The sequence below is a fragment of the Amblyraja radiata genome, chromosome 25 (genome assembly GCF_010909765.2).
Source record: "Amblyraja radiata isolate CabotCenter1 chromosome 25, sAmbRad1.1.pri, whole genome shotgun sequence".
In the NCBI taxonomy this organism is placed as follows: domain Eukaryota; kingdom Metazoa; phylum Chordata; class Chondrichthyes; order Rajiformes; family Rajidae; genus Amblyraja; species Amblyraja radiata.
Window position 1 is genome coordinate 14,550,923 of NC_045980.1, and position 22,981 is coordinate 14,573,903.

The 22,981-nt window shown below is 42.5% G+C and overlaps 2 protein-coding genes across 2 annotated transcripts; both read right to left on the reverse strand.

Moving 5' to 3' along the window:
- Nucleotides 1-589: 589 nt before the first annotated feature.
- On the reverse strand, nucleotides 590-4,565 carry LOC116987133 (hydroxycarboxylic acid receptor 2-like). Its single transcript, XM_033043010.1, has 4 exons — nucleotides 4,444-4,565; nucleotides 4,045-4,207; nucleotides 1,158-1,776; nucleotides 590-1,106 (listed from the first exon to the last, which is right to left on the reverse strand). The coding sequence occupies exons 1-4, from the start codon at nucleotides 4,563-4,565 to the stop codon at nucleotides 757-759; spliced, it is 1,254 nt and encodes a 417-aa protein (XP_032898901.1). The 3' UTR covers nucleotides 590-756.
- A 14,932-nt stretch (nucleotides 4,566-19,497) lies between these two features.
- LOC116987134 (hydroxycarboxylic acid receptor 1-like) lies at nucleotides 19,498-22,576 on the reverse strand. The gene is made up of 2 exons (XM_033043011.1): nucleotides 22,430-22,576; nucleotides 19,498-20,285 (listed from the first exon to the last, which is right to left on the reverse strand). The coding sequence occupies exons 1-2, from the start codon at nucleotides 22,574-22,576 to the stop codon at nucleotides 19,605-19,607; spliced, it is 828 nt and encodes a 275-aa protein (XP_032898902.1). The 3' UTR covers nucleotides 19,498-19,604.
- Between the last annotated feature and the right edge of the window lie 405 nt (nucleotides 22,577-22,981).

Below are 22,981 nucleotides of genomic sequence, written 5' to 3' on the forward strand. Positions count from 1 at the left end.
CAACGGAGAAGCTACACAGTGCAAGATATAGAAGTGTACATGTATTTGAGATGGAGGTGAATCTGTGACCATACAGTATATATTTGATTCAGAGCTCAGTGAAGTTACTGTACGACACACGATTTTTTAAAGAAGAATAATCCAAAAGATTCAACTGAAGGATGGTTTGGAATAAAAATGTCATCCAGCTACAAGTGACTGACATAAATAACTGAGAATGGACAGGGAAGGAACCACACAAAGTGCTGGAGCAACTCAGAGGGACAGGCACCATCTCGGGATAACATGGACAAGCAACATTTTGGGTCAGGTGCTTTGGACCCATCTTCAGAAGTTGTCACAATCTACACTGTTGAATTTGAAGAAGAGTCCCGAGCTCAATGCCACCTATCCATGTTCTCCAGAGATGCTGCCTGACTCGCTGAGTTACTCCAGCACTTTGTGAGTTTTGTTCAAGATTAAAACATCTGCAGTTCCTTATGTCCACTGTGCAAATATTGTGCTTACAAAGAATACATGAGAAGAGGAACTCTTGTGATTGCAATCTCTTTTAAGATGATAGAGACAATTTGTTTGCACCATGTCTAGGCCAGGAAACTGCAATTTATTACACTTTATATCAGAAATTATTTACTCAAATCAAATGACCGCTTGACAAAATATTTAACATTTGCACAATTTCAGTTTTACACTCATGCACAAACTTTGCCTTCACTACCTAATAAAATAAGCATCTGGTTCAGTCAGCATACGTGATCAGAGCGGAGTTTCAGAGATCGTTTGTCGAGCTGCAGTCTGCCCATCCATCGAGCCCTCTTGTTCAGTTTCTTGACTTGTGACTGGTCTGCCAGACTTTAATTTCAGACGAAGGAGAGCTTTCATCAAGGCGTTGTTAAATGACAAATTCAAAAAATAATAAACAACGGGATTGATCATACAGTTCAGGTATGTCAGAAACAAAGTGTTATAAAAGAAATGCCTTGCTGTGTTAAATGAATTGCATTGTCGGGCACTTCTTAGCTTTGTGATTACAACCACAACAAAACCAATATTGGTGGGCATGAAGCAAATGATTAAAATTGCCGCCACAGTTGTCACCATCTTCACTGTTTGGTTATATTCACGCCGCACATTGCTTTTGATCTGTCTTAACTTTCAGGTGATGCAGGAGACACAGAACAGAATAACCAAAGCTGTAAAAATAAAGAAAAATAACATGTAGACACTAGATATCCAAATACTTGTGCCATTTTGAGGGCTGTTTATCTTGAATGACTCGCAGAGCGTCACATTGTTATGCTTGAAGTCATGTCGTCCTGTCACCAAGTGCAACCAAATTGCCACTGCCATAAACCACAGAGCGACTGCAATCTTCACTGCGCACCTTGCAGGTACCGTGTTACGCTTGCGGAGACGGTGGATCACCTTCAAATAGCGATCGATGGCTGTAACCACCAGGAAGAAGATGCTGCTAGTCCGATTAAAGGAAATCAGGAGTAGGTTCAGGCGACAAAGAACATCACCATTAATCCATTTGTTTTCGTGAACCATATAACTAATTCGAAAGGGTATGCAGATGATTAGAAGCATGTCAGCGATTGCTAGGTTCAGAAAGTACACTGTGTTTGGTTTCCAGTGTTTAAGATGAAAGAGGAAGATCCACAGAGCGATTGCATTTCCAACAAATCCCAGGATGAAGATGACACAAATGACAAGTGTGGTGTGGGACGAGAGGTCGGTTTCATCCAGAACACATTGCTGGGCGTCAGTGCCGGCCTTAAGCCAATTGGACCAATTTGTCCTAAGGGGGCCCGCTCTAGAGTAATCTCCTCTCGGCTTGTCACGTGAGGGAAAATGAATAGGTAACGTCTTGGGTCAAGACCCTTCTTCAGGCTTATTTCAGGCTTTAGACCCTTTGCCAAAGGTGCATATGCCCAAAGTGAACTGAGGAGAAATATCAACCATGAACATTGAATGGCAGATCAGACAGGAGCGACAGGAGAGCATCTTTATATATATCCTTCCCTCAGTAATCAAACAGGGACCATTAGCTTTTAGCATCACTGTGCCGGTTCACAACTGAAGATCATTTCAGAGATTTGCTTTGGAAGCTCACAAGGCCATCACTTCTATTGATGTAAAATATTTTTATCAAATATCCATTGACACCCTTAAGGCAATCAAAACTAGTTATTAAATGTGGGGCATTCTGAATCTACAGCATTGCAACTGCAGGGAAAGACGATCAATAAATGTTCACATTTATCGACAGCTAAATTAGGTGCAGCTAAAATTAAAGGATGTCGTATTGTGAAAGGGGAATAATTTAAAGGGATAGGTTGTTCACACAGAGGGTGGAGAGTGTCTGGAATGACCTGCTGTCGGGGGTAGTTGAGGCAGGTACAATTACAACATTTAAAAGACATTTGGACAGGTACACTGATGGAAAACGTTTTGAGGGATATGGACCAAATTCAGGAAGGTGGGACTAGCTCAGGAAGGGATTTATTCTGCATGGATGAGTAGGGCCAAGTGGCCTGTTTCTGTGCTGATTGGAGAGCCCCCTACTTAACTGCAGTATGAGTGGTCAGGTAGGACTGGGGTTGTTTGGATCAGATGAGTGCAGAGTCTTGTAGACAGGACCTCCCTGAGACCACTGGAACCAGGTAAACCATAAGAACATAAGACATAGGAGCAGAATTAGACCCTTCGGCCCATGGAGTCTGCTCCACCATTCGTTCATAGAAACATAGAAACATAGAAAATAGGTGCAAGAGTAGGCCATTTGGCCCTTTGAGCCTGCACCGCCATTCAATATGATCATGGCTGATCATCCAACTCAGTATCCTGCACCTGCCTTCTCTCCATACGCCCTGATCCCTTTAGCCACAAGGGCCACATCTAATTCCCTCTTAAATATAGCCATTGAACTGGCCTCAACTACCTTCTGTAGCAGAGAATTCCAGAGATTCACCACTCTCTGTGTGAAAAATGTTTTCCTCATCTCGGTCCTAAAAGATTTCCCCCTTATCCTTAAACTGTGACCTGTTGTTCTGGACTTCCCCAACATCGGGAACAATCTTCCTACATCTAGCCTGTCCAACCCCTTAAGAATTTTGTAAGTTTCTATAAGATCCCCCCTCAATCTTCTAAATTCTAGCGAGTACAAACCGAGTCTATCCAGTCTTTCTTCATATGAAAGTCCTGACATCCCAGGAATCAGTCTGGTGAACCTTCTCTGTACTCTGTTCACGGCTGATCTATTTTTTCCTCTCAACCCCATTCTCCTGCCTTCTCCTTGTACCCTTACTAATAAAAAGCCTATTGATCTCTGTTTTAAAAATACCAAATGACTTACCTGCCTTGCCCTTCACTCTAACAGGGACAAGCATGTCCTGAACTTTTGTCATCACACTTCTAAAAGCATCCCACTATCCAGACATTCCTTTATCAGCAAACAACGTACTCCAATCAACTTGGGCAAGTTCCTGTTGAGTACCATTAAAGTTGGCCTTACCCCAATTCAGAGTTTTAACTCGTGAGCCCACCCTGTCTTTACCATTGCTATTTTAAAGTTAATAGAACAATGGTTGTCAGTCCCAAAAGCTCCACCCGCTGTCACTAGCCGTTCCCAATTTCCTAATAGATCAAGCCTTGCCCTTTCCCTTGTAGGGCCTTCTACACATTTCCTGAGGAAACTTCCATGAACACATTTAGAAACATAGAAACATAGAAAATAGGTGCAGGAGAAGGCCATTTGGCCATTCAATGCAGGAATAGGCCATCCAGCCATTCAACATGATAATGGCGGTTCATCCAAAATCAGTACCCCATTCCTGCTTTTTCCCCATATCCCTTGATTCCTTTAGCCCCAAGAGCTAAATCTAACTCTCTATTGAAAACATCCAGTGAATTGGCCTCCACTGTCATCTGTGGAAGAGAATTCCACAGATTCACAACTCTCTGGGTGACAAATTCTACCCGGACAAAGTCCTCAGCACCATGACAGTCCCAGTCTATAATGAGAAAGTTAAAATCCCCTACTATGACAACGTTATTAGCCTTGCAACTGCCTGCAATCTTCCTGTCCACTTGCTCTTCTAGTTCCCATCGACGATTTGGGAGCATGTAAAGTACTATTTGTTGGTGTCTTTTACTCCACCCACCAGCTGTGATGATGAAGTTGAAGTAGGTTCTGCTTTCATCTCTGGAGCACAGTGAGTGCGTGTAAAGTCATGGAGAACGCGAACCAGCCATGTGCTGCAAGTGCAGGTGCCAACTTTGACTACAGCTCACCAGTAATTCTTATCACATTCATCCTAGGATTGGCTGGAAATACAACTGCCTTGTGGATCTTCTGCTTTCACGTGAAATCCCGGAGACCAAACGTTGTGTACTCGCTAAACCTGATGATCGCTGACACTCTGTTGATGTGCTGCCTACCTTTTCGAGCCCATTATTTTATCAAAGGGAAGGACTGGATCTTCGGTGAATGTGCCCTGTCGCCTAAACATCTTCATGATCTCCCTAAACCGGGTTGGCAGCGTCATCTTCCTGATGGCCATAGCCGTCGATCGCTACTTTAAGGTGGTCCGCCCGTTTCACAAAGCCAACAAGATAACTCCAAGGTGTGCGGCGATGTTAGCAGGAGCCCTGTGGGTCGTGGCAGTGGGGATTTGTTTACACTTGTTGGTAGAGCCACACGACTTCCATCAAAATAACATCACCAGGACCTACTGTGAACCATTCAACATAACCAACCCTCGCCGGCCCACCGCAATTTGGACGGACACTGTGTTTATATTCTTTACGTTCATTTTACCGGTCTCCGTTTTAGTTTTCTCCAGCTCCTGCATCATCTGGAAGTTAAGGCAGATGGAGACTGAGATGAGGCGTAAATATAAGCGCACCGTGAAGCTTGTGATAGCTGTGGTCGTGGTCTTTGTTATTTGTTTCTTGCCCACCAACATTGCCGTGGTCGCCGTTTTAGTTACAATGCGAAATACCACAGACTGCAACAAATACATCACCGCTGTTAATATCTTCTACAACACGTTGTTCGTGACATACCTGAACAGTGTGATCGACCCAGTGATTTACTATTTTTCAAATTCAGCATTCAGGGATGCGTTGAGGAAAGCTCTCGTTCATCTAAATTTAAGGTCTTGCAAATCAGCTACGAGTCAAGATAATGAACAAGGGGAATCCCAAGGACAGACATTGGATCAACAAACGACCTCTGTAACCCCCCCTCTGATCACTTGCAGACAGCCCGGACTGAGTCAGAAGTCTATCATTTGGTAATTAAAGCCTAGCGTGTAAAACCATGACATTGTACAAGTTTTTAAATGTTGTCAATCCTGAAGTCTAGCTTAATGAGCAACTTCGGAAATATTTTAATTTTTTATTTTTTAAAATATTTTTATTAGAAGCAAACATTTATGGTAAAATATAGTTACATATTATAGTAAAAACTTTTCATGTACATCAATCATACATTATTAAAATTTTCAATTGTGGATTGATTCTGCTTCTAGTTTTTTTTATATAGATAGAAAGAGAGAGAGAAAAAAAAGAATTACGAATGTCAAAAAAGAAAAAACAGTGGAATGAATTACTAATAATACGTCATTGGAGATAGGTTCGTAGATTATAAAGTATAAAGTATAACTTTTCATCTAATCCTGAGTTCAAGCTTCAGTTAGGTTTCTTATAAACTTATAAACACAAGATAACTTAGTGTAATTTAATTTTAGTTTAGTTTATTGTCACGTGTACCGAGGTGTAGTGAAAATCTTTTTAGTTGCGTGCTATCCATTCAGTGGAAAGACAGGGAGAGAGGAAAGTCTGTTACTCTGAACTGCATTTATTTTAATGCAAAAGGTATGACAGGTAAGGCAGATGAACTTGGGGCATGAATAGGTAATACATAATATAGCTATAGCAATGTTGAGGCTTACATTATTGATGAGAGAATAACACATTTGATGCACACGTCGACCTTCAATCACCCGTTTACTTAGTGGAGAAGATGGAGCACCTTCATATAACGATCGATGGTTATAACCATCAAGAAGAAGATGTTGCCAGTCCGATTTAAGGAAATCCAGGATTGACACAAATAAGCTGGAGTAACTCAGCGGATCAGGCAGCATCTCTGGAGAAAAGGAATCAGTGACATTTCATGTCTAGACTCTTCTTCTCGATCTGAAACGTCACCTATTTCTTTTCTCCAGAGATGCTGCCTGACTCACTGTGTTACTCCAGCTTTTTGTGTCTATCTTCGGTTTAAACCAGCAGTTCCTTCCAACACATTAAGGAAATCAGGAATAGGTTTATGCGGCAGTGAACATCACCATAAATCAAATTTTCTCGTGAACAAAAGAACCAATTCTAAAGGGTAGGCAGGTGATTAGAAACTTGTCGGCGTTTGCCAGATTCAGTGAGTACACGGTGTTTTGTTTCCAGCGAGTATACGGTGTTTGGTTTGAGGTTCTCTAATGAGATAGATGGTAGGGTCAGGACCACTCTCTAGTTGGTCATAGGATGAACTTATCTACATAAATTACACTTTATTTCAATATGTGCTCATTAAGTTTTCTTTATATAAAGGAAGGGATTCTAGTAAATTTAGAGGAAATGATAGGTCACAGATGTAAAATTCACCTCATTGTACTAGATGGGAGAAAGCTGTAAAAGAGGGATGGGTCGGGACACAGCCTGTCAAGAGATGCGTGGATACAGTTCAGGAGTTTTTGATTGGGAGATGGGTGGAATAGATGACAAAGGCTAGAGGTGAAAATGAGACAAAAGGGTGTCAGATAAGGAGAGGAGAGGGGGAGTGAAATGTGAAGCTGGAGGGAGGGATATGGGTGCAAAGGAACAGAGGAGGGAAAAGGGGGTTAAAAGGGAGATGAGATATTCAGGGAAGGGCGATGAGTATACGGATTAGGGGAAAGGAGTAGGGTGACTGTGGAGTGTTGGGAGATGGTGGGAGAAATGGGTGCACACTGGGATGGGGGTGTGGAGGGGGGGGGGGCATTACTTGAAATTGGAGAATTCAATGTTCATACCTTTGGGTTGTAAGCTACCCAAGATGCCAAGATACTATGAGATGGCGTTCCAGCAGTTTGCGTGTGGCCTCACTCTGGCAATGGAGTAGGCCCAGGTCAGAAAGGTCAGTATGGGAATGGGAAGGGGAGTTAAAATGGTTCACAACTGGGAGATCCAGCAGGCCTTGGTGGACAGAACGCAAGTGTTTGTGAAATGATCACCTAGTCTACGCTGTGAATCATGTAACACAAAACAGTTAATATCCTTTATTATACATTGGTTGGAACATACTTGAAAAATATGGTCAATCTAATCATTTTTTATTCTTCAAAGTTAGCATTTAAATTTATTTTCAAGAAAGCTCTCGTTCATGTTAATTTGAAGTCTCACAAATCAGCCACAAGTTAAGAAACTGAAGTAGAGAAATCCAATGTCAAGTAGACTGTGAATCAACAGTTGAGCTCTTTCATGTCTGCCTGATCATGTACAAGCTGAGCGATCCAGATGCTTCATAACATTGTGTAATTTAAAGCATTGCTTGCGGTAGATTTAGAGATACAGCGTGGAAACAGGCCCTTCCTGCCCACCGAGTCCATGCCGACGATCGATCGTCTGTGCACTAGTTCTATGTTATCCCACTTATGCATCCACTCCCTGCATCCACTCTCTGCAATTTACAGAAGCCACATGTCTTTGTGATGTGGGAGCAAACTGGAGCACCCGGAGGAAACCCACGCGGTCACGGGAAGAATGTGCAAACTTTACGCAGACAACACCCAACATCGGGATCAAACTCGGATCTCTGGTGATGTGAGGCAGCAGCTCTACCACTGTGCCGTTGTGCAGCCCCTTGGAACCAATTTTAAACAATTTGTCAAGGAGTGTTTTGAGTTTAATGTATATGATCTGAAATAAACTAATTTCATGGTCAAGATCTGGTGCAACAAAGATCTCTATGCTCTTAAGAGGAACTGTTTCTGCAGATCATGAACATATTGAGTAATATTTCCTTTGAAATAATACTGAATATCATCATGATCTACAGCACGTAGATTCCCTGTAAACATCATATTTCCTCATGCGGCTGCAGTCTATATGTAGTGTTTGTAACCAAACTGTCCCAGTGCATTTTACATCAATAGGAGCCTCAGAATAAAAGGATGTGCCTTTAGAATGGAGATGAGGAGGAATTTATTTTGTCAGAAAAATGGTGAATCTGTGGAATTCATTGCAGATGGCTGTGGACTGTGGAGACTAAGTCATTGGGTATTTTTAAAACAGAGATAAATAGGCTTTTTATTAGTAAAGGCATCAAAGATCCCTTCCTGAGCTAGTCCCACCTTTCTGAATTTGGTCCATGTCCCTCTAAACGTTTTCTATCCTTGTATCTGTCCAAATGTATTTTAAATGTTGTAATTGTACCTGCCTCAACTACCCCCGATAGCAGGTCATTCCAGACACTCTCCACCCTCTGTGTGAACAACATATCCCTTTAAATTATTCCCCTTTCACAATACGACATCCTTTAATTTTAGCTGCACCTAGCTGTTGATAAATGGGAACATTTATTGATCGTCTTTCCCTGCAGTTGCAATGCTGTAGTTTCAGAATGCAATAACTAGTTTTGATTGCCTTAAGGGTTTCAATGGATATTTGATAAAAAATATTTTACAACTCAACAGAAGTGATGGCCTTGTGAGTTTCCAAAGCAAATCTCTGAAATGATCTTCAGTTGTGAACCGGCACATTGATGCTAACAGCTAATGGTGCCTGGTTGATTACTGACGGAAGGATATATATAAAGAGCCTCTCTTGTCGCTTCTGTCTGATCTGTCATTCAACGTTCGTGGTTGATATTTCAGTTCACTTTGGGCATATGCACCTCTGACAAAGGGTGTAAAGCCTGAAGACAGCCTGAAGAAGGGTCATGACCCAAAACGTCACCTATTCCTTTTCTCTCATTGGGCGTGTGCATGGCTAAATTTAACAACATTATGATAGAAAATTTGGGAAGGAATATGGAAATTATATTGACACAAACATTGTGAAACAAGTTTATATGAAGAGCGATGACAGTACTCTATAGCAAATCAATACATTATACGAATGAATGAATGAATGAATACATTTAATTTGCCAAGTATAGATACATACAAGGAATTTACCTGAGTGCAAGTTTGAATTGGAGACTTTGGAGAAGGTACAGAAGATATTTATCAGAAAGATGCCTGGATTAGAGGATAGTAGCTATCAATAGAGGTTGGACAAAGTTGGATTAGTTTCTCTAGAAAGGCAAGTGTTGAGGGCAGACCTGATCGAAGTATATACAATTATGAGGGGCAGAGATAGGGTAGACAGTCCTCAGAGTGGATCCAAGAGCGTTCCAAATTTGAACAGACAGTGGATCCACAAATAATCTCAGAATCACTGCTCTAATCACTTGTATCCTGACTGAACCAGGTGCTTATTTTATTAGTTAATGAGGGCAAAACGTGTTCATGAGTGTTAAGCGTGAAGCAGTTTGTCCACTGGATATTTGATTCAAGTAAATATTTTCTTACATAAAGTTTAATAAATTGCCATTTCCTGGTGAAGATATGGTGCTGCAAACTATTGCTACCATCTTAAACAATATTGTAATCGCAAGAGTTCCTCTTCTCATGTATTCTCTGTAAGTACAATATTCGCTCAGTAGACACAAGGAACTGCAGATGTTTTAATCTTGAGCAAAATGCACAACGACATACCTTGACATACCGACTCTCCGTAATCTTCTCAGGAAATCGAGGCGCTGATGTCCTTTCTTTATAATTGCATCAGTGTGCTGGGACCAGGAAAGACCTTAGGAAATGTGCATGCCCAGGAATTTGAAGTTCTTGACCCTTTCCAGCATTGTCCCGTTGATATAAACTGGATTATGGGTCCCTATCCTACCCCTTCCAAAGTCCTTGGTTTTGCTGGTGTTGAGAGCCAGGTTATTGTGCTGACACCATTTGGTCAATTGGTCGATCTCACTTCTATACTCTGACTCGTCCCACAACGATGGTGTCGTCGGTGCACTTGATGATGGAGTTCGCACTATGTCCGGCTACGCAGTCATGAGTATAGAGTGACTAAAGCAGAGAGCTGAGCACGCAGCCTTGAGGTGCTCCTGTGCTGATTGTTATCGAGGATGACACATTTCCACCAATACGGGCAGACTGTAGTCTGTGGATGAGGAAGTCAAGAATCCAATTGCAGAGGGATGCACAGAGACCCAGATCTGAGAGCTTGGTAACCAGCTTAGAGGGGACGATTGTATTAAATGTCGAGCTGTAGTCAATGAATAACAGCCTGACATATGAGTTTTTGTTGTCCAAGTGGTCCAGAGTGGAGTGGAGAGCCAGTGAGATTACATCCACCGTTGATCTGTTGTGGCGGTAAGCGAATTGCAGTGGGTCGAGGTTCTTGTTGAGGTAGCAGGAGCTCAAGATTTGGAATCTCTGGATTACTCCCAACGCCATGTGCTGCTGAGGTTAGGAATAGGAAGATGGGGCACATTGTTGCAGGGGGGAGGGATCCAGGCTTAAAATTTAGAGATACAACGTGGAAACAGGCCCTTCGAGGTCCAAAGTCGCACCGACCAGCAATCCCTAGCAACATGATACACACTGGGAACAATTTCCTATTTTTACCAAAGCCAATCAACTTACAAAACTGTACATCTTTAGAATGTGGGAGGAAACCTGAGCCACTGGAGAGAACCCCGCAGTCACAGGGAGAAGGTACAAACTCTGTACAGACAGCTCCCGTGGTCAGGATCGAACTGGATTGCTGGAGTTGTAAGGCAGCAGCTCTACTGCTGCGCCACTGTGCTGAATTACTTGGTTCTTGGACTATTGAGATTCTCTCTGAGGTATAGGTGACTGTTACAAGATGGATGGGTTGCACCTGAAATGTAGGGAGACAAATATCCTGATGTGGCAATTTGCTAGTGCTATTCAGGAGAGCTTAAACTAATCTGGCAGGGAGTTGGGACCCAAGTCGGTAGTGTTGCTGATGAGAGTTGAAAGTTGAACAAATATAGAGGTTAACATCAGCAAGTTCATTAGTGAGACAGACAGGATAAAGACAGGAAGAGAGGAAAGTCTGTTACTCTGAACTGCATTTATTTTAATGCAAAAGGTATGACAGGTAAGGCAGATGAACTTGGGGCATGAATAGGTAATACATAATATAGCTATAGCAGTGTTGAGGCTTACATTATTGATGAGAGAATAACACATTTGATGCACACGTCGACCTACAATCACCCGTTTACTTAGTGGAGAAGATGGAGCACCTTCATATAACGATCGATGGTTATAACCATCAAGAAGAAGATGTTGCCAGTCCGATTTAAGGAAATCCAGGATTGACACAAATAAGCTGGAGTAACTCAGCGGAACAGGCAGCATCTCTGGAGAAAAGGAATCAGTGACATTTCAGGTCTAGACTCTTCTTCTCGATCCGAAACGTCACCTATTTCTTTTCTCCAGAGATGCTGCCTGACTCACTGTGTTACTCCAGCTTTTTGTGTCTATCTTCGGTTTAAACCAGCAGTTCCTTCCAACACATTAAGGAAATCAGGAATAGGTTTATGCGGCAACGAACATCACCATAAATCAAATTTTCGCGTGAACAAAAGAACCAATTCTAAAGGGTAGGCAGGTGATTAGAAGCTTGTCGGCGTTTGCCAGATTCAGTGAGTACACGGTGTTTGGTTTCCAGCGTTTTACATGAAAGAGGAAGATCCACAGGGCCATAGCATTTCCAACAAATCCCAGGACGATGGTGACACAAATGACAAGTGTGGTGTGGGACGAGAGGACGGTTTCATCTCCATTGTGTTACAGTCACACAGTCAGAGTGCTTCAGAGAGGAGAGAGCTAATGAAAAGAAGAACAACCTTATCTGCTCAACGCATCACACTGCAGGGTGGAGTGAAACGAAGCACCAATCACTTGTGTTGTAAACACATTGACAATATCCTGGACAACAATAAGTTGATATTTAGAAATAATTAGTCAGTATTGCAGAACTTGCAGTACACCATGATGGTTTTAGCATCAGAACAGAGAACTGTACAGCACAGGAACAAACTAACATGCCGAACATAATGACTAGATGAAACATAATCCATATCACTCCATTTCCTGCATATATATGTGCCTGTCTAAAAGCCTCATGTCTGCCTCCAACACCACCTCTGGCAGCGCTTTCCTGGCACCTACCACCCACTGTGTAAAAAGCTTGCCCCATACATCTTTTTTCAAAATGTTACTGGAATCACTTCTATATTCCTTATGAAATTTTCTGCCACACTTTTGTTAAATTAAGCATGCAAACTCCCAATGACAGTGAAGGATTAAGATTAGGTGTATTATCGTCACATGTACTGAGATACAATGAAAAGCTCGATTCTGCATGCTCTCCAAACCGATCAGATATGCCACACATAGATACATTCAGTTCAAACTCAAGGTCAAAAGCCAAAGCAACGGAGAAGCTACACAGTGCAAGATATAGAAGTGTACATGTATTTGAGATGGAGGTGAATCTGTGACCATACAGTATATATTTGATTCAGAGCTCAATGAAGTTACTGTACGACACACGATTTTTTGAAGAAGAATAATCCAAAAGATTCAACTGAAGAATGGTTTGGAATAAAAATGTCATCCAGCTACAAGTGACTGACTTATAAATACCTGAGAATGGACAGGGTAGGAAGCACACAAAGTGCTGGAGTAACTCAGAGGGACAGGCACCATCTCGGGATAACATGGGCAAGCAACTTTTTGGGTCAGGTGCTTTGGACCCATCTTCAGAAGTTGTCACAATCTACACTGTTGAATTTGAAGAAGAGTCCCGTTCTCAACGCCACCTGTCCATGTTCTCCAGAGATGCTGCCTGACTCGCTGAGTTACTCCAGCACTTTGTGAGTTTTGTTCAAGATTAAAACATCTGCAGTTCCTTATGTGTCCACTGTGCAAATATTGTGCTTACAGAGAATACATGAGAAGAGGAACTCTTGTGATTGCAATCTCTTTTAAGATGATAGAGACAATTTGTTGCACCATGTCTAGGCCAGGAAACTGCAATTTATTACACTTTATATTAGAAATTATTTACTCAAATCAAATGACCGCTTGACAAAATATTTAACATTTGCACAATTTCAGTTTTACACTGATGCACAAACTTTGCCTTCACTACCTAATAAAATAAGCATCTGGTTCAGTCAGCATACGTGATCAGAGCAGAGTTTCAGAGATCGTTTGTCGAGCTGCAGTCTGCCCATCCATCGAGCCCTCTTGTTCAGTTTCTTGACTTGTGATTGGTCTGCCAGACTTTAATTTCAGACGAAGGAGAGCTTTCATCAAGGCGTTGTTAAATGACAAATTCAAAAAATAATAAACAACGGGATTGATCATACAGTTCAGGTTTGTCAGAAACAAAGTGTTATAAAAGAAATGCCTTGCTGTGTTAAATGAATTGCATTGTCGGGCACTTCTTAGCTTTGTGATTACAACCACAATAAAACCAATATTGGTGGGCATGAAGCAAATGATTAAAATTGCCACCACAGTTGTCACCATCTTCAATGTTTGGTTATATTTACGCCGCACATTGCTTTTGATCTGTCTTAACTTTCAGGTGATGCAGGAGACACAGAACAGAATAACCAAAGCTGTAAAAATAAAGAAAAATAACATGTAGACACTAGATATCCAAATACTTGTGCCATTTTGAGGGCTGTTTATCTTGAATGACTCGCAGAGCGTCACATTGTTATGCTTGAAGTCATGTCGTCCTGTCACCAAGTGCAACCAAATTGCCACTGCCATAAACCACAGAGCGACTGCAATCTTCACTGCGCACCTTGCAGGTACCGTGTTACGCTTGCGGAGACGGTGGATCACCTTCAAATAGCGATCGATGGCTGTAACCACCAGGAAGAAGATGCTGCTAGTCCGATTAAAGGAAATCAGGAGTAGGTTCAGGCGACAAAGAACATCACCATTAATCCATTTGTTTTCGTGAACCATATAACTAATTCGAAAGGGTATGCAGATGATTAGAAGCATGTCAGCGATTGCTAGGTTCAGAAAGCACACTGTGTTTGGTTTCCAGTGTTTAAGATGAAAGAGGAAGATCCACAGAGCGATTGCATTTCCAACAAATCCCAGGATGACGATGACACAAATGACAAGTGTGGTGTGGGACGAGAGGTCGGTTTCATCCAGAACACATTGCTGGGCGTCAGTGCCGGCCTTAAGCCAATTGGACCAATTTGTCCTAAGGGGGCCCGCTCTAGAGTAATCTCCTCTCGGCTTGTCACGTGAGGGAAAATGAATAGGTAACGTCTTGGGTCAAGACCCTTCTTCAGGCTTATTTCAGGCTTTAGACCCTTTGCCAAAGGTGCATATGCCCAAAGTGAACTGAGGAGAAATATCAACCATGAACATTGAATGGCAGATCAGACAGGAGCGACAGGAGAGCATCTTTATATATATCCTTCCCTCAGTAATCAAACAGGGACCATTAGCTTTTAGCATCACTGTGCCGGTTCACAACTGAAGATCATTTCAGAGATTTGCTTTGGAAGCTCACAAGGCCATCACTTCTATTGATGTAAAATATTTTTATCAAATATCCATTGACACCCTTAAGGCAATCAAAACTAGTTATTAAATGTGGGGCATTCTGAATCTACAGCATTGCAACTGCAGGGAAAGACGATCAATAAATGTTCACATTTATCGACAGCTAAATTAGGTGCAGCTAAAATTAAAGGATGTCGTATTGTGAAAGGGGAATAATTTAAAGGGATAGGTTGTTCACACAGAGGGTGGAGAGTGTCTGGAATGACCTGCTGTCGGGGGTAGTTGAGGCAGGTACAATTACAACATTTAAAAGACATTTGGACAGGTACACTGATGGAAAACGTTTTGAGGGATATGGACCAAATTCAGGAAGGTGGGACTAGCTCAGGAAGGGATTTATTCTGCATGGATGAGTAGGGCCAAGTGGCCTGTTTCTGTGCTGATTGGAGAGCCCCCTACTTAACTGCAGTATGAGTGGTCAGGTAGGACTGGGGTTGTTTGGATCAGATGAGTGCAGAGTCTTGTAGACAGGACCTCCCTGAGACCACTGGAACCAGGTAAACCATAAGAACATAAGACATAGGAGCAGAATTAGACCCTTCGGCCCATGGAGTCTGCTCCACCATTCGTTCATAGAAACATAGAAACATAGTAAATAGATGCAAGAGTAGGCCATTTGGCCCTTTGAGCCTGCACCGCCATTCAATATGATCATGGCTGATCATCCAACTCAGTATCCTGCACCTGCCTTCTCTCCATACGCCCTGATCCCTTTAGCCACAAGGGCCACATCTAATTCCCTCTTAAATATAACCATTGAACTGGCCTCAACTACCTTCTGTAGCAGAGAATTCCAGAGATTCACCACTCTCTGTGTGAAAAATGTTTTCCTCATCTCGGTCCTAAAAGATTTCCCCCTTATCCTTAAACTGTGACCTGTTGTTCTGGACTTCCCCAACATCGGGAACAATCTTCCTGCATCTAGCCTGTCCAACCCCTTAAGAATTTTGTAAGTTTCTATAAGATCCCCCCTCAATCTTCTAAATTCTAGCGAGTACAAACCGAGTCTATCCAGTCTTTCTTCATATGAAAGTCCTGACATCCCAGGAATCAGTCTGGTGAACCTTCTCTGTACTCTGTTCACGGCTGATCTATTTTTTCCTCTCAACCCCATTCTCCTGCCTTCTCCTTGTACCCTTACTAATAAAAAGCCTATTGATCTCTGTTTTAAAAATACCAAATGACTTACCTGCCTTGCCCTTCACTCTAACAGGGACAAGCATGTCCTGAACTTTTGTCATCACACTTCTAAAAGCATCCCACTATCCAGACATTCCTTTATCAGCAAACAACGTACTCCAATCAACTTGGGCAAGTTCCTGTTGAGTACCATTAAAGTTGGCCTTACCCCAATTCAGAGTTTTAACTCGTGAGCCCACGCTGTCTTTACCATTGCTATTTTAAAGTTAATAGAACAATGGTTGTCAGTCCCAAAAGCTCCACCCGCTGTCACTAGCCGTTCCCAATTTCCTAATAGATTAAGCCTTGCCCTTTCCCTTGTAGGGCCTTCTACACATTTCCTGAGGAAACTTCCATGAACACATTTAGAAACATAGAAACATAGAAAATAGGTGCAGGAGAAGGCCATTTGGCCGTTCAATGCAGGAATAGGCCATCCAGCCATTCAACATGATAATGGCGGTTCATCCAAAATCAGTACCCCATTCCTGCTTTTTCCCCATATCCCTTTATTCCTTTAGCCCCAAGAGCTAAATCTAACTCTCTATTGAAAACATCCAGTGAATTGGCCTCCACTGTCATCTGTGGAAGAGAATTCCACAGATTCACAACTCTCTGGGTGACAAATTCTACCCGGACAAAGTCCTCAGCACCATGACAGTCCCAGTCTATAATGAGAAAGTTAAAATCCCCTACTATGACAACGTTATTAGCCTTGCAACTGCCTGCAATCTTCCTGTCCACTTGCTCTTCTAGTTCCCATCGACGATTTGGGAGCATGTAAAGTACTATTTGTTGGTGTCTTTTACTCCACCCACCAGCTGTGATGATGAAGTTGAAGTAGGTTCTGCTTTCATCTCTGGAGCACAGTGAGTGTGTGTAAAGTCATGGAGAACGCGAACCAGCCATGTGCTGCAAGTGCAGGTGCCAACTTTGACTACAGCTCACCAGTAATTCTTATCACATTCATCCTAGGATTGGCTGGAAATACAACTGCCTTGTGGATCTTCTGCTTTCACGTGAAATCCCGGAGACCAAACGTTGTGTACTCGCTAAACCTGATGATCGCTGACACTCTGTTGATGTGCTGCCTACCTTTTCGAGCCCATTATTTTATCAAAGGGAAGGACTGGATCTTCGGTGATGTGCCCTGTCGCCTAAACATCTTCATGATCTCCCTAAACCGGGTTGGCAGCGTCATCTTCCTGATGGCCATAGCCGTCGATCGCTACTTTAAGGTGGTCCGCCCGTTTCACAAAGCCAACAAGATAACTCCAAGGTGTGCGGCGATGTTAGCAGGAGCCCTGTGGGTCGTGGCAGTGGGGATTTGTTTACACTTGTTGGTAGAGCCACACGATTTCCATCAAAATAACATCACCAGGACCTACTGTGAACTATTCAACATAACCAACCCTCACGGGCCCGCCGCAATTTGGACGTACACTGTGTTTATATTCTTTACGTTCATTTTACCGGTCTCCGTTTTAGTTTTCTCCAGCTCCTGCATCATCTGGAAGTTTCTTTTCTCCAGAGATGCTGCCTGACTCACTGTGTTACTCCAGCTTTTTGTGTCTATCTTCGGTTTAAACCAGCAGTTCCTTCCAACACATTAAGGAAATCAGGAATAGGTTTATGCGGCAACGAACATCACCATAAATCAAATTTTCGCGTGAACAAAAGAACCAATTCTAAAGGGTAGGCAGGTGATTAGAAGCTTGTCGGCGTTTGCCAGATTCAGTGAGTACACGGTGTTTGGTTTCCAGCGTTTTACATGAAAGAGGAAGATCCACAGGGCCATAGCATTTCCAACAAATCCCAGGATGATGGTGACACAAATGACAAGTGTGGTGTGGGACGAGAGAACAGTTTCATCTCCATTGTGTTACAGTCACACAGTCAGAGTGTTTCAGAGAGGAGCGAGCTAATGAAAAGAAGAACAACCTTATCTGCTCAACGCATCACACTGCAGGGTGGAGTGAAACGAAGCACCAATCACTTGTGTTGTAAACACATTGACAATATCCTGGACAACAATAAGTTGGTATTTAGAAATAATTAGTCAGTATTGCAGAATTTGCAGTACACCATGATGGTTTTAGCATCAGAACAGAGAACAGTACAGCACAGGAACAAACTAACATGCCGAACATAATGACTAGATGAACCATAATCCATATCGCTCCATTTGCTGCATATCTATGTGCCTGTCTAAAAGCCTCATGTCTGCCTCAACCACCACCTCTGGCAGCGCATTCCTGGCACCTATCACCCACTGTGTAGAAAGTTTGCCCCATACATCTTGTTTCACAATGTTACTGTAATCACTTCTATTTTCCTTATGAAATTCTCTACCATGCTTTTGTTAAATTAAGCATGCAAACTCCCAATGACAGTGAAGGATTAAGATTAGGTGTATTATCGTCACATGTACTGAGATACAATGAAAAGCTCGATTCTGCATGCTCTCCAAACCGATCAGATATGCCACACATAGATACATTCAGTTCAAACTCAAGGTCAAAAGCCAAAGCAACGGAGAAGCTACACAGTGCAAGATATAGAAGTGTACATGTATTTGAGATGGAGGTGAATCTGTGACCATACAGTATATATTTGATTCAGAGCTCAGTGAAGTTACTGTACGACACACGATTTTTTGAAGAAGAATAATCCAAAAGATTCAACTGAAGGATGGTTTGGAATAAAATTGTCATCCAGCTACAAGTGACTGACATAAATAACTGAGAATGGACAGGGAAGGAACCACACAAAGTGCTGGAGCAACTCAGAGGGACAGGCACCATCTCGGGATAACATGGGCAAGCAACATTTTGGGTCAGGTGCTTTGGACCCATCTTCAGAAGTTGTCACAATCTACACTGTTGAATTTGAAGAAGAGTCCCGAGCTCAATGCCACCTATCCATGTTCTCCAGAGATGCTGCCTGACTCGCTGAGTTATTCCAGCACTTTGTGCGTTTTGCACAAGATTAAAACATCTGCAGCTCCTTGTGTCCATTGTGCAAATATTGTGCTTACAGAGAATACATGAGAAGAGGAACTCTTGTGATCGCAATCTCATTTAAGATGATAGAGACAATTTGTTGCACCATGTCTAGGCCAGGAAACTGCAATTTATTACACTTTATATTAGAAATTATTTACTCAAATCAAATGACCGCTTGACAAAATATTTAACATTTGCACAATTTCAGTTTTACACTGATGCACAAACTTTGCCTTCACTACCTAATAAAATAAGCATCTGGTTCAGTCAGCATACGTGATCAGAGCAGAATTTCAGAGATCGTTTGTCGAGCTGCAGTCTGCCCATCCACCGAGCCCTCTTGTTCAGATTCTTGACTTGTGACTGGTCTGCCAGACTTTAATTTCAGACGAAGGAGAGCTTTCATCAAGGCGTTGTTAAATGACAAATTCAAAAAATAATAAACAACGGGATTGATCATACAGTTCATGTATGTCAGAAACAAAGTGTTATAAAAGAAATGCCTTGCTGTGTTAAATGAATTGTATTGTCGGGCACTTCTTAGCTTTGTGATTACAACCACAACAAAACCAATATTGGTGGGCATGAAGCAAATGATTAAAATTGCCGCCACAGTTGTCACCATCTTCACTGTTTGGTTATATTTACGCCGCACATTGCTTTTGATCTGTCTTAACTTTCAGGTGATGCAGGAGACACAGAACAGAATAACCAAAGCTGTAAAAATAAAGAAAAATAACATGTAGACACTAGATATCCAAATACTTGTGCCATTTTGAGGGCTGTTTATCTTGAATGACTCGCAGAGCGTCACATTGTTATGCTTGAAGTCATGTCGTCCTGTCACCAAGTGCAACCAAATTGCCACTGCCATAAACCACAGAGCGACTGCAATCTTCACTGCGCACCTTGCAGGTACCGTGTTACGCTTGCGGAGACGGTGGATCACCTTCAAATAGCGATCGATGGCTGTAACCACCAGGAAGAAGATGCTGCTAGTCCGATTAAAGGAAATCAGGAGTAGGTTCAGGCGACAAAGAACATCACCATTAATCCATTTGTTTTCGTGAACCATATAACTAATTCGAAAGGGTATGCAGATGATTAGAAGCATGTCAGCGATTGCTAGGTTCAGAAAGCACACTGTGTTTGGTTTCCAGTGTTTAAGATGAAAGAGGAAGATCCACAGAGCGATTGCATTTCCAACAAATCCCAGGATGACGATGACACAAATGACAAGTGTGGTGTGGGACGAGAGGTCGGTTTCATCCAGAACACATTGCTGGGCGTCAGTGCCGGCCTTAAGCCAATTGGACCAATTTGTCCTAAGGGGGCCCGCTCTAGAGTAATCTCCTCTCGGCTTGTCACGTGAGGGAAAATGAATAGGTAACGTCTTGGGTCAAGACCCTTCTTCAGGCTTATTTCAGGCTTTAGACCCTTTGCCAAAGGTGCATATGCCCAAAGTGAACTGAGGAGAAATATCAACCATGAACATTGAATGGCAGATCAGACAGGAGCGACAGGAGAGCATCTTTATATATATCCTTCCCTCAGTAATCAAACAGGCACCATTAGCTTTTAGCATCACTGTGCCGGTTCACAACTGAAGATCATTTCAGAGATTTGCTTTGGAAGCTCACAAGGCCATCACTTCTATTGATGTAAAATATTTTTATCAAATATCCATTGACACCCTTAAGGCAATCAAAACTAGTTATTAAATGTGGGGCATTCTGAATCTACAGCATTGCAACTGCAGGGAAAGACGATCAATAAATGTTCACATTTATCGACAGCTAAATTAGATGCAGCTAAAATTAAAGGATGTCGTATTGTGAAAGGGGAATAATTTAAAGGGATAGGTTGTTCACACAGGGTGGAGAGTGTCTGGAATGACCTGCTGTCGGGGGTAGTTGAGGCAGGTACAATTACAACATTTAAAAGACATTTGGACAGGTACACTGATGGAAATTTTTTTGAGGGATATGGACCAAATTCAGGAAGGTGGGACTAGCTCAGGAAGGGATTTATTCTGCATGGATGAGTAGGGCCAAGTGGCCTGTTTCTGTGCTGATTGGAGAGCCCCCTACTTAACTGCAGTATGAGTGGTCAGGTAGGACTGGGGTTGTTTGGATCAGATGAGTGCAGAGTCTTGTAGACAGGACCTCCCTGAGACCACTGGAACCAGGTAAACCATAAGAACATAAGACATAGGAGCAGAATTAGACCCTTCGGCCCATGGAGTCTGCTCCACCATTCGTTCATAGAAACATGGAAACATAGAAAATAGGTGCAGGAGTAGGCCATTTGGCCCTTTGAGCCTGCACCGCCATTCAATATGATCATGGCTGATCATCCAACTCAGTATCCTGCACCTGCCTTCTCTCCATACGCCCTGATCCCTTTAGCCACAAGGGCCACATCTAATTCCCTCTTAAATATAACCATTGAACTGGCCTCAACTACCTTCTGTAGCAGAGAATTCCAGAGATTCACCACTCTCTGTGTGAAAAATGTTTTCCTCATCTCGGTCCTAAAAGATTTCCCCCTTATCCTTAAACTGTGACCTGTTGTTCTGGACTTCCCCAACATCGGGAACAATCTTCCTGCATCTAGCCTGTCCAACCCCTTAAGAATTTTGTAAGTTTCTATAAGATCCCCCCTCAATCTTCTAAATTCTAGCGAGTACAAACCGAGTCTATCCAGTCTTTCTTCATATGAAAGTCCTGACATCCCAGGAATCAGTCTGGAGAACCTTCTCTGTACTCTGTTCACGGCTGATCTATTTTTTCCTCTCAACCCCATTCTCCTGCCTTCTCCTTGTACCCTTACTAATAAAAAGCCTATTGATCTCTGTTTTAAAAATACCAAATGACTTACCAGCCTTGCCCTTCACTCTAACAGGGACGAGCATGTCCTGAACTTTTGTCATCACACTTCTAAAAGCATCCCACTTTCCAGACATTCCTTTATCAGCAAACAACGTACTCCAATCAACTTGGGCAAGTTCCTGTTGAGTACCATTAAAGTTGGCCTTACCCCAATTCAGAGTTTGAACTCGTGAGCCCACCCTGTCTTTACCATTGCTATTTTAAAGTTAATAGATCAATGGTTGTCAGTCCCAAAAGGTCCACCCGCTGTCACTAGCCGTTCCCAATTTCCTAATAGATCAAGCCTTGCCCTTTCCCTTGTAGGGCCTTCTACACATTTCCTGAGGAAACTTCCATGAACACATTTAGAAACATAGAAACATAGAAAATAGGTGCAGGAGAAGGCCATTTGGCCATTCTATGCAGGAATAGGCCATCCAGCCATTCAACATGATAATGGCGGTTCATCCAAAATCAGTACCCCATTCCTGCTTTTTCCCCCATATCCCTTGATTCCTTTAGCCCCAAGAGGTAAATCTAACTCTCTATTGAAAACATCCAGTGAATTGGCCTCCACTGTCATCTGTGGAAGAGAATTCCACAGATTCACAACTCTCTGGTTGACAAATTCTACCCGGACAAAGTCCTCAGCACCATGACAGTCCCAGTCTATAATGAGAAAGTTAAAATCCCCTACTATGACAACGTTATTAGCCTTGCAACTGCCTGCAATCTTCCTGTCCACTTGCTCTTCTAGTTCCCATTGACGATTTGGGAGCATGTAAAGTACTATTTGTTGGTGTCTTTTACTCCACCCACCAGCTGTGATGATGAAGTTGAAGTAGGTTCTGCTTTCATCTCTGGAGCACAGTGAGTGTGTGTAAAGTCATGGAGAACGCGAACCAGCCATGTGCTGCAAGTGCAGTTGCCAACTTTAACTACAACTCACCAGTAATTCTTATCACATTCATCCTAGGATTGGCTGGAAATACAACTGCCTTGTGGATCTTCTGCTTTCACGTGAAATCCCGGAGACCAAACGTTGTGTACTCGCTAAACCTGATGATCGCTGACACTCTGTTGATGTGCTGCCTACCTTTTCGAGCCCATTATTTTATCAAAGGGAAGAACTGGATCTTCGGTGATGTGCCCTGTCGCCTAAACGTCTTCATGATCTCCCTAAACC